Source organism: Dasypus novemcinctus, chromosome 31 (genome assembly GCF_030445035.2).
Source record: "Dasypus novemcinctus isolate mDasNov1 chromosome 31, mDasNov1.1.hap2, whole genome shotgun sequence".
In the NCBI taxonomy this organism is placed as follows: Eukaryota; Metazoa; Chordata; class Mammalia; order Cingulata; family Dasypodidae; genus Dasypus; species Dasypus novemcinctus.
The window spans coordinates 38,162,727-38,175,142 of record NC_080703.1 but is presented as its reverse complement, the minus strand read 5'-3'; the positions used below and the strand labels follow the sequence as shown (position 1 = coordinate 38,175,142).

At 35.4% G+C, this 12,416-nt stretch overlaps 1 protein-coding gene across 1 annotated transcript in view; it reads left to right on the top strand.

Annotated features, from left to right (window-relative positions):
- The window catches only part of RAB5A (RAB5A, member RAS oncogene family), a 33,851-nt gene that overhangs the window by 19,367 nt on the left and 2,068 nt on the right, over positions 1-12,416 (top strand). The window contains exons 3-5 of the mRNA XM_004476554.5: positions 7,200-7,351; positions 7,653-7,775; positions 9,508-9,601. Coding sequence (XP_004476611.1) covers positions 7,200-7,351; positions 7,653-7,775; positions 9,508-9,601 — 369 coding nt within the window. The remainder of the gene's footprint in view (positions 1-7,199; positions 7,352-7,652; positions 7,776-9,507; positions 9,602-12,416) is intronic.

The following is a 12,416-nucleotide window of genomic DNA, read 5'->3' as shown; positions in this document are numbered from 1 at the left end:
ACTGTTTTAAAATCTGGGAGAAGATTCCCTTGAGGTCTCAGAAGCATGAGGTGCTTTCTGGGTGCTTGAAACTGAAGGAGAAAGGGTATCACTAAGGAGGAGGGGGGCAGGAACTCTGCAAATAGCCTGGGCACTGTCTTCATACGTTATAGGTGTTTTAGAAAGAACTACTTGCTATTGTCCGTAGATACACATATATACTAAGTTAATTTCATTAACCTTTTACTGTTTGCTTGGGAACCTTTGTCAGATACTATTATAGTTAATAACTTTAATGACCTCTCCCTTTTGTCCCATTTCTTCACTCTTCCTCTCTGTAATGTGTGCTTTCATTCTCCTTCCCAATTCGGTATTTGGTTCTTCGGTGTTACATAAATCCGTTCTGGTGAACAGAGACTTCCTACTTCTCTTACTTGATCCCATCCAATACCTAAGTTGGCTAGAAAGTCAGCTCTTTGGCTTTTTCTGGCTGTGCTCCTTGGTGGGGTAATAGTAGGCTCTTAGCCTTGCAGATTCAAATATGTGGTTTTATCATTTCATTCTAGGGAGATATTTAGGGCACTACCTTAATACTAACCCAACTCAAACTCCTAAGAGACTGATTCTAAAATACTACCAGCAGTACCTTGTGTAATGTTCAGCTGGTCACATGTGACTACTTACATCCTCCTAGTGATTGCTTTAGGAGAGTTGGGTGTCCTTCAAGGGGACTGTCAAGCTGTGAGAGTAAAAAAATATTGACTTCCCTTACAATTGGGTTCTAATTTTTTTAAACAATCTCAAAAATAGTACCTTTCCCCTAGACAATGTTAGGAGGGATACTGATTAATTCTAATTCTTTGCCTCCTTATTTTCTCGACATCACACAAGCTCTTCTAAGTATCAGTGTTTTCCAAGATTGTAGTTTATTTGGCAACAGTTACCTTTAAATGTTGATTGTGGATTTTTAAGAATGGGTTCTATATAACTAGTATTTACAATCTTTTTTTTTTTTTACCATTTTTTAATTGTCTTTTTTTTAAGATACATAGATCACAAAAAATGTTACATTAAAAAATATAAGAGGTTCCCATATACCCCACACCCCCACACACACTCCTCCCACATCAAAGATAATCTTAAAGATAATCTTTTAAAATGGACTTACTTTGGAAAGATTCCCATCCTTATACATTATATATTTCACATATATTGTAATTTTTTTTTTTTCCCCTCCCCTCCCCCGGTTGTCTGTTTTCTGTGTCTTTTTGCTGCGTCTTGTTTCTTTGTCTGCTTCTGTTGTCGTCAGTGGCACAGGAAGTGTGGGCGGCGCCATTCCTCGGCAGGCTGCTCCCTCCTTCGCGCTGGGCGGCTCTCCTTATGGGTGCACTCCTTGCGCGTTGGGTTCCCCTACGCGGGGGACACCCCTGTGTGGCACGGCACTCCTTGCGCGCATCAGCACTGCGCATGGGCCAGCTTTCCGCGGGTCAAGGAGGCCCGGGGCTTGAACCGCGGGCCTCCCATGTGGTAGACAGACGCCCTAACCACTGGGCCAAAGTCCGTTTCCCAATATATTGTAATTTTTGACCTAGTTCCAGGCTTCTGGAGTATTTTCTGTTTGGGTTCTGTCACAGTATGTATGCTTTTCCCTTTTTCTTCCTCCTCGCATTAATTGGAATGTAACTGTTCCCTATGAATACATGATATTCTTTCCTCCCATAATCCACTAGGTATTTTCCCTTATACATCACACATATAAAGTATTAACGAGAGATGAGAATGACCTCAGATTTTATTTCTCTTGTTTCATCTAGGCCATCCATGTATTCTTCTCTGTATCTGAAGTGCTCATTTGTCTGAGAAAATCTATTATATCACTGCTCTTGATACTGCTTGGTCCAAATCCTGCCATCCTTCTTCCTGATTGCCTATTCATCTTGGTGATTGTTGATCCAGAGCCATTGAATTCTTTGGTTCTAAAATTGCGACCCCCTATGTATCATTTGCAAACAATTTCTAACTTGAATTTTATAAATACAAGTCCCTGGTCTACTTTTGAAATCTTGAGTATGTCCATTAACTCTCTAGTCGCTACATCTCTAACTTTCACTTTAATACGACCCCAAATCCACAACTTCTTAAAGTTTTACAGAAGAGGGAACATTCAGTTATGATCCTACTGTGGGACACAGCTATTAATAATACCTTATCTTTTTTTTAAGATATTTTATTTATTTCTTCCCTCCTGCCTTTGTTGTTTGCACTAGCTGTCTGTTTCTGTGTTCACTGTGTGCTCATCTTCTTTTTAGGAGGCACGGGGAACCAAACCCAGGACCTCCAGTGTGGAAGGGAGGCACCAAATGGCTTGAACCACCTCCACTCCCTATTTTTTATTTGTACGTTTTTACATAGATATACCCTGGCCCTACCAGGAACTTTATTTGCGTGTGTATATGTATATGTGTATGTGTACTTTTTTTTCTTTGCCAATTATATAGGTCATTTTATAACCACTTTTAATTTAATTACAAATTAAGTTGGAATTAATTGGAGGGCTCTTCCTCCTTCACCGTCTTCCTCCTATCACCTTTTGGAGATTCCATGAGCCTTATAGGTTAAGTATCACCATTTTCATGGCTTTGCTACACATTGCAAAATTCTTTCCAAAAGAGTTGTACAGTACTACCAGCAGTGCAGGAGTTTTTGCCACTCCCTCCCTCTTTTCATTTTGCTAAGTTAGACTATGGAAAAACACACTATTTTTGCTATGAAAGTGATTTTGCTGATTACTAGTAATATTGACTATTATTCTCTATAGTAACTCCTTTTGTAAATTATACATTTGTTATTGAGTCTTTTTAGTTATGGGTAAGATTGATACCAGCTTTCTACATATTAAAAATATTGATCTCGTAATTCACAGTAAAAATTTTTCTCAACATATTCGCCCCTGGGTTTTGGGCATGTGATATATATTTTGCAAACCTGAAATCTCAAATTTTCATGTAATCAAACCTGATAGTCTTATATAGGATTTTTGGTCAGTGCTAATAAAATAGTTCTTCCTTATCGAATGTGTTAAATAAAATTGGTTTTGGTGATGTTGATTCCTTGTTTTTCTATTTTTCTCCCTTCTGTTTAATTCCATATAGACTCATTTTAGTTGTAGGAGGGTATTTCTTAATGCAGTTGATTTGGATAGTCTTTCCCTTGTCCCGTGTATTGCATTGTCTGCTCCTCGCTTATTATTTACTAAGGTCTCAGGCATGATAGGTATTTGCAGATTTAACATTAACAGCTTCAGCTACTCTCAAGTGACCCCAAGGTCTGTGATATAGCAATTGTAGTTTTTCGAGGCTGGAATGTTGCTTGCTTGCTGCCAGACTAGCCAATGGGAGCAGATCATGTAACTCAAAGAGTGAGCCTATCAGACAGGCCAGCACCTGCATCTCAACGCAGCTTTGTTTTTCTCTGCTTGTCGTCGCGTACGCAGTAACTCTCGAAGTGATAAAAGCTGTTTCTTTGTGAAATGTGGGCCCGAAAAGAAAGCCAACTGCTAGTGCTGGTGATGGAAGTGAAGAGACAATGAAGAGGGCTAAGAGAGTGATGGTTCTTAGCCAGAAAATAGACGTTTTGGATAAATTAAAGTGGTTTTGCAGATTCAGGTAAGTTTGTGGTTGGTTAATATTGCTACAGTATTGATGTAGTTATATTTTGAGTGGCAGAATTTATTTTTTAAACTTTATAAATGACTACTAAATTTTAGAAGTATTAAGGGTTTGAAGATGTCACTTAAATATCAGTTACATTTCACTGAATTTATGGGGAAGTTTAAATAGTTCAGTAATATTTGAAAACTTGAGAGCTTTGGCGAGTTGCGAAGGACATGGCATTTATATCATGTACATCAAAGGTTAATTATAATAATACTAGGTCACTATGCCAGTAATAGTTCTGTCCTTGTGACATTGCAACAATTTTGTTTTGATATGGTTTTTATTTTTAGAAACAATATACAACCAGAAATATTTTATAATGTTTTTGATATGTTATAAAGCTTGTTCCCCAGGCCTTTAATGCTGTTTTTTTTTTTCCTCCCCAAAAGTATGCTATTTATCCTATCACAGGAACAAGTACAAAGTACAGTGTTAGCAAGCTATCAACTCAAAAAGATTTTGATAACAAAAATAACTCTCATGGGAGAGCAGATGTAGCTCAGTGATGAAGTGCTTGCTTCCCATGTATGAGGTCCTGGGTTCAAAATGTCCAGTACTTCCTTTTAAAAAAAAAAATGTTTTGATAGTATTTTGTTTGAAATTGTGTTTGTTATATAGTATCTTGAGTAGAGGCCTTTTGAAATATGTATTTATCACATTTCGGAATTGTCTCTCTATTCAAGTGTTATCCAAAATAGCCCGGAAATGGTTCCACACGTTGATTCTTCTAGCAAACATTTTAGAACACCTACCATATGAACTGGGATTTATATTAGATACTGGATATAGAAAAGAATAGCTAGTGTAGTCATTTCTCAAGGAACTCACAGTCTAGGAGAAAAATATATTTAAATGTGGTAACGTATGAAATATGCTCTATTAAGTATTACACAGAGACCTGTCAGAGCACAGGTAGGAGCTACTACGTAGGGTGGAGTGAAGGAGGGTCTCTAAGGGGAAATGGGAAGTGAACTGATTCTGTTCTTTGTTCAGATTAGAATCCCTCGTACTGTTGTATTGTAAGGCTGTGACTTAAGTCTTTTCTAGCTATTTCAAAGAACTCATCTGTTTTATTTTAGCTGAAGCCTTTAGATTTTTACCTCAGTCTTGCCTCTTTCTAAATATTTATTGTCTATCTCCAGTACTTTATTATTATAAAGATATCTGAAATCATATCTGATATCATTAATACTACTGATAATAGTGGACATTTCTTATTTGTTCCTCTATTTAGAGGGAATGCCTGAGAGTTTTGCTATTAATCATGAGGGTTACTTCAGTTTAAGGACAGGGCCCTTGTTAAATTTTAAGGAAGAATCCTCTCTTATGAGAAATGGATATTGAATCAAATGCCCTTTTGTAATTTATTTACATAACACATGATCTTTCTTCAGCAATTGGAGTAACAGCTTTGTGTTTCTGCAAGAATCCCTACTTGTTCATAGGCAGTTCCTTTAATGTATTTGTTGGAATTTATTGGCATTTTTTGTTTATAAAAGTAAAGATTGCTGACCTTTTGTGATATCTTCAGCTGGTTTGGGAATCAAGTTACATTTCTTTTAAGTTATTTCCCTGAGCCTAGTGTTGATTTATGGAAGTGGAAATTTACTACCATTGTACTTCATGGGCATCATATATTTAAAAGAGAAAGCAAATCTAATCTGAATTCAAATTTTAATCCAATTTCTTTTTTTTTGCAAATTTCCCTCAGTCCTTGAGAAAGGTTTCTATTCTGTGATCCTTTACAACTAAATGGCATTCCTTTCCTCTTTTCCTTCTTATTGAAAAAGGAGTACAGTTTAGAGATTTAATCTTAGTGTTTAAAATGTTTTTTGATTCTATAAGAACCTTTCATGACAGTGAAAAAGTGACAGTGCTTTCTGGATATACTTTACCATAAATACATGATTTTACAAAATTATTTCTCTTAATTTTGTATTGTAAAAAATTTGAACTGAATTAAAATGTATTTAAAATATGACTAAACCACTTGTGAGAATTCACAGAACTATTCTTAAGAATCTAGTTCCAAAATAAAGATATATATTTCCAATTACAATATTTTGAAAATACAGAAGATTTTAACTGCTGGTACTAAAGCCAGCAGCAAGTTGGCATGTTAAAAAAAATTATGAAACAACAGATATGATGCACAGCAAGCGTGGCTCAGTGGTTGACACCTGCTTTGCATGTACAAGGTCCTGGGTTCAATCCCTGGTACCTCCTTAAAAAAAAGGTATGAAAAATAGATGTTATATCTAATATAAAAGAAATGTAATCTCTAATTAGACATGGCTTATTCAGCACATTTGATATTATTTAACAAGTAAATCCCTTATGAAGGATTGACATCACTAGATAAACTTTAATTTAGAGAAATGGATTATACTTCTCTTCAATGATATGACAGAGTTTTAGGAAATATTAAGTCCACGCCAGTTTGGAAGAAAGGTTGAATATGACACTGAGCTGAAAGTAAACTTTAGGAACATACCACTTCATGGAGGATGACAGGATGGCAGCCGGGCTGAACACCAAATTGATGGAGGAAAGGGCACTGCACCGTATCTCGGCTGTGTGTAGGTCTTTTACCTCGGGAACCTTTGTTAGTGCAGCTAACTATGTTTAAAAACTTACTCTTAACAGTTAATGCTTTAAAGATCAGTTCGCTTGATGATAACCTATCTTTTTAAAATTGATGTCTTTTTTCATTTTTCACAAGTACCCAATGCATTGTATTTCCTGAGTTATTCCTAGAGCCAAAGGAATTATAATAGGCATTTTACCTCATACTGTTCTTATGAAGCATATTTTTAAAAATAAGTGAAACAATAATTATTTGCACAATTTGGCTGCAACCTTTTAATTTTAAAAATGAAAATATTGTTAAATAATAAGTTCCTACCATTAAAAAATTAAACATTAGAGAAAAGCACAGATGAAAAAGTACAAATCCAAAAACCCTTGTGGTGAGGAATGAAAGAAAATCTATATTTACTATATTAAGTTTAGGTTAAGGTAATTATTTCAAAATTAAAATGACAATGTTTTGAATGAAGCGTACAACCAAATATAATTTAGTGATAATATATTGGTACTCACCCCGCAGAGTATTCCCATAAAAACCAGGAGAATGGAGCACAGTATTATGTTAGCAGTGTAGATGGTAGTTACCAGTATGCTGATTTTTCTCCCCTACACCCCAGTTTTTCAAGAGTTTCAATGTATGCACATTTCTCAAATTACAGAGTTTTTAAACGTGGGTTTAAGTTTAATATTATAACAACCTTATTTAAAAGGTGGAAGAATCTTTTTCAGTCTGTAGTTTCATTATGAAGGTCTTGTATGTGATATTTGCTCTTAGTTTTGAAGCACAGATCTTGCAAGAAGTTAAAGCCACAATTAACTGGGTATGCAGTTTATTAAGTCTTCTCGTTGTTTTCTATATTATTAAAACTTGAGGGGGAAAATGATAAACTTATTGCAGACATTTTCTTCTTTCAGCTGCTTTTCTAACCCAAACTGTGTGTCTTGATGACACAACAGTAAAGTTTGAAATATGGGATACAGCTGGTCAAGAACGATACCATAGCCTAGCACCTATGTACTACAGAGGAGCACAAGCAGCCATAGTTGTATATGATATCACAAATGAGGTAAGTATAATGCTTTCTACAGTGGAACTTTGAATATCCATTTTTAGTATTCAGAATTCAGATTGGAGAAAAGATTTTGAAAACACTTCATTTTTGATAGCTGAATGATTTCTGCCAAGGCTTTTTTGAGTTAGAAAAGCTGATTTAAAAAATAAGATAAAGTGTCTTAAACAATGCAGTAGTCCTAAGAATTTCTTTTCCACAGAGCCACATTGGACAGTCTTTTCAAAATTTGTCTCAAAAAGATGCTCCCTAGCCATTTTGGGGCCCATGCCAGATCGTTTCTTTTTTTTTTTAACAGGAGTCCTTTGCAAGAGCAAAAAACTGGGTTAAAGAACTTCAGAGACAAGCAAGTCCTAACATTGTAATAGCTTTATCGGGAAACAAGGCTGACCTGGCAAATAAAAGAGCTGTAGATTTCCAGGTATGTTGACTTTTATTTTCACTTGAAGGCTTCATGTTCATTGTAAATATTTCTTCCGGGTATCAGCTCTTGAATTAGTTACAATTTAAAAACCAAGCACACATAAAGAATGCAGGATTTTTTTTTTTTTTTTTTACAAATGTGATATATTTTGTGTAATGGAATATTTCCCCTAATAAACCTGTATTTTTTAATATTTTTACATTATTATATAATGTATAAATTGATTCAAAGGTTTTGTTGACCTGATCAATTACAAAAGAAGTATTTGTTCACAAATATTGCAGAAATATATAAAGTAAAAAAGTGAATGCCCCCACCTTAATTCCTCCACTCCCACAAATACTTTATTGTCCTTCCTAACCTTTTCTATTAATCTACCAATAATATGTATCAACACATATTCACACCCAGCTGGTTCTTCTTAAAGGGTATCAGTTTATGTTTGTATGTTACCTAATGTAGCTAATTCAGAATGTTTCCTCCTATAAAATAGAGAAAGTACAATAATTTAGAAAGGAAGCTTAGTCCTTTTAGAGCAGCTCCTGTTATCTCACTCTTCAAATTTTCTACCAGAGGAGTTTAGGTGTAGTCATGGCAAATGCAGTATCAGTGATGGTATAATTTTATTTTGATGGTGAGAGTAGGAGGAGGATGGAGTACTTGCACTGAAGGAAAGGGAACGGCTGTTTTCTTGCACCATTAGTTACTAAGCTGAACACTTCATCTGCGGTCTTCTAAATGAACACTTTTTATTTAGTTCTGGTGACACCCATGTGAAGTGTAGATAAGTAAATTGCTTCAAGCTGCACAGCTAGTATTTGAATTAAAAATTAAACCCAAGTATGATTTTTTATTTTATACCATACTGTTGATGAAATGTTGAACATAGTTGTGTGTAACAGGGTATTCTGCAAATAGATTCTGCATGCCAAAAATCATATATATAAATCACTCTATAAAGTATCTATTGGTCTTTCCAAGACAATTGCCTTCCCATTGTAGAATGGAAGATAGAGCATTTAAATTGCAGTCACAAGTGGCTCTGCCATATAACAAAGGACCTTAGTTTTCTCTTTGACAAAGGGGAAAGGTAATTGGTTGTTCTTTACCATAGCTGTGAGAATCAAAGGCAATGATGTAGGGTAGTGTTGTGATTTTCAAAGAATGATCCATGACACATTCAGAATTAAAATGTTGCCACATCAGTCACTCAGAATTAATTATGAGGGTGCTATGTAGTGGTTGAAGCTAGTAGATATGTTTTTCCTTTGTCTTCATTGCAAATAATGGGTATAAGTAAAAATTTCCATTGAAACCAAAGAGAATTTAGTGTTTAGAATAATTTTCTCTCCCTCTGGAACTCGTCATTTTAAAACAGCTATGTAAGAGCAGATGAGTCAGGCTAAAATAATGCAAGGAGAAATTAAGGCAGACTGGGGCAAAAAGAAGATACTCCATTATAAGAGTATGAAAACTTCCCTACATACTGCTCTTACCTTTAAGATACTTTTAAGGAGTAATAAGTGGGGCAAAAAGAAGATACTCCATTATAAGAGTATGAAAATTTCCCTACATACTGCTCTTACCTTTAAGATACTTTTAAGGAGTAATAAGTGCTTATTACACATTGGCTGATTATAGGTAATCAAGATGAAGTAATAATAAAGTCTTTTTAACAAATCAGGTATCATATGTTCAAGGAATATATTTCGTTTTGTTCTGTAAACAGGAAGCACAGTCTTATGCAGATGACAACAGTTTATTATTCATGGAGACTTCAGCTAAAACATCAATGAACGTAAATGAAATATTCATGGCAATAGGTGAGATTAACTTTTTTTCAAGTAATAAAAATAGGTAAGCAAGCTACACTGAAGCATATGTGGTTTGACTGTCCTTTTTGAAAAATTATTCTTGGATGTATTTATTTACTTATTTATTAATGGGATTTTTTTACTACTTGTCTAGGTCCCTTTCACCAGGCAATTCTTTGTTAGTAAATCTGTTAAATTTGAGAGATTATTAATTACTTGGTTGTAATACTTTCATTTAGTTAAATTTCTTTGGGGTAGGTGGAAAGCCTGGGCTTTGACCTGATAGTTCAAGCAAAGAGGCTTTCCAAAGGTTTAAAACCTGAGAAACAAACAAATGTTCTTTTATTGTTATGCTTTTTCTGTAAAGGAAGATAAAATTCCATGTATTTTAATGCAGTGTGTAAGCATAATGAGATTTCTTTCTCATTGATAAGTATTTTTTCATCTCTCCTTTGGCCTGAACAGAGCACTGTTTTCCTTTTTCAATGTTTTTTTTTAAACGAGTACATGTTAAATAACTATAAAGATTAACAAATTATTTGAAAGCAGACATTATAATGGAGAAGGTTTCAAAGCATTGAGGCAAAAGGAGAAAGAGGGAGGGCAAACAACATCTGTGCTTTCTATTACCCCATCCAAATGTTTATTTGAATCCTACACTGTGCTCTTACCTTTGATTTTAGGTACCTGTTTTTGTTTGTGTGTTTGTTTTCAGTACCAGGACCCCATATTCGGGAAGCCATTGTTCAGCCACCAAGCTACAATGGCTCCCCGAGTTGGGTTTTTCATATGTTAGCTTGTTTGTTTGTTTCTTAGGAGGTACTGGGGTTGAACCCGAGACCTCATACTTGGGAAGCAGGCACTCAACCACTTGTGCTACATCTGGTCCCTAATTTAAGGTATTTTCAATTGATGATAATTGCTGTTCCACCATCATTGATTATAGGATATCAAGTTGGAGTAGGAATAAGGGAGCATTCTTTTTCCTGTAAAAGAATAATGCCATTTCTGCTGACCCTATCTTCCCTCAAATGGTGTGTAGGTCCTGAATCTCCCTGAAAGACCTGCTTTGGTGGCTCTTGAACAGTGGATTTCAGACAGCCTTCATGATTTTCATGTGCCCAATACTCTTCTCATTCCATAACGTCTTTTTTTTTAATTTGAGCATTTATTTATTATTGTATTTTTTTGAAGATACATAGATCACAAAAAATGTTACATTAAAAAATATAAGAGGTTCCACATATCCCCCCCACCCCCCCTCCATAATGTCTTTTATTATGCAGGAATGCATCTTAACTGGAGTGTCTGCATCCCTGTCATTGAGTAAGAAATACTCTTATATTGAAGTCAAACAAATCAACCAATTAGCAGCTGAATCTGAAGCTAAAGAAAACCCAGTGGAAGCTGTAAATACTCTCATGAGAAACTTAGGCTTGCAGGTAGCTAGGGAAATAATAGCACAATTGTGAAGGATTGTGCAATGATATGCTCTCTTGACAAATGGGATAGATTACACTCAAGAACATATCTGAAAAGTAATAATGGGAAATAAGAAGACAAGAAGTAGGCGCCTCACATCAGCTTGGACTTTCTACCCTACTGGTGGGATTAAGACTTAACAAGATGCGCGAAGAAGAACCTTTCTCCGGTTAGAAATTAGCAAAGGGAGCATGCTTTTTAAATGGGGGAGAATTAATAAAATTACGGTCTGCTTTACATTTGATAAATCTATTTGAAAAGTCTTAAATGGTTTCTTTAATTTCACATCTTCCTTAACTTGATCCAAGATTTTTAGCTTCTCCACAATCCTAATCAATGCAAGGAGTAAAATTGGTAAACTCATTATCTATATACAGAACCACATAATGCCAGCTTCAGTTAAACAACACTTGTTTAATAAAACATGAGACAGGAGACTACTCTTTTGAGATCCCTGAAGTATGTTTCAGTTGATCCCAATACAGTAGAAATTAACCAGTAGAAGTTAAATGCTCTGCAAACCAGTTTACTTCCTTCAACCTCCTAATATCTCTCAGGTCTGATTACAGAAAGCACATGGAAAAGTATGCCAAAGTGAGAAATGTTAGCTTTGTACTCAATCCAGAGCCTAAATTCTGATATTAGTTAGAACACAGTTTATAATACTTGCTTCCTCTTTGTCCCAGATACCAGTATACAGCACTTACAGGGCTTTGCTTATCAATACATTCCCCTGGAAATTTACCATTATGATACCATTTACACTATCTTCCCTAGAGCCATTCCCTAGAGAACTGGCCCAAGGAGAGGGTTTTCTTCCCAATCCTTAGTGCTCCTGGATCCCAGACCCACTGCCTAGCCCAGCATCCAGAGATTCTAAAGGTGATTGATGTGTTGTGGAATATGTAAAACAAATAAAGGGTAAAAAGATTGAAAATGCAGCTGGGCATTCAGATTTTGAAGCAGACCACATTCAACTTCTGAATAATCTGAATCAAGATTGTGGCAAGGCTAGGTTTTTATGTAGTTAAGTACTTCCCAAAGGTGATAGAGACCAGAGTTACCAGCTACCCTTAAAATCAGTACTCTTAGCGATATTTAATTACCACCCTCCACTCCTCAAGAAAACAAATCCACCAATTCAAGGCTATTTATTTAGGATCAAAGCAAACTATAACTTAAAGCAATAAGAAGCATACTTCCAGGAACAGCTATTAGTTGTGTAGAGCATAGCATAGTCAAAGCCATAGTAGCTGGTCAAAGGGCTTTGTCTGAATCTGCCAAGCCAAGCTCATCTGACTCTTAAATAAAATTGGAAGATAAATTTTGGAGATGGCCTTCT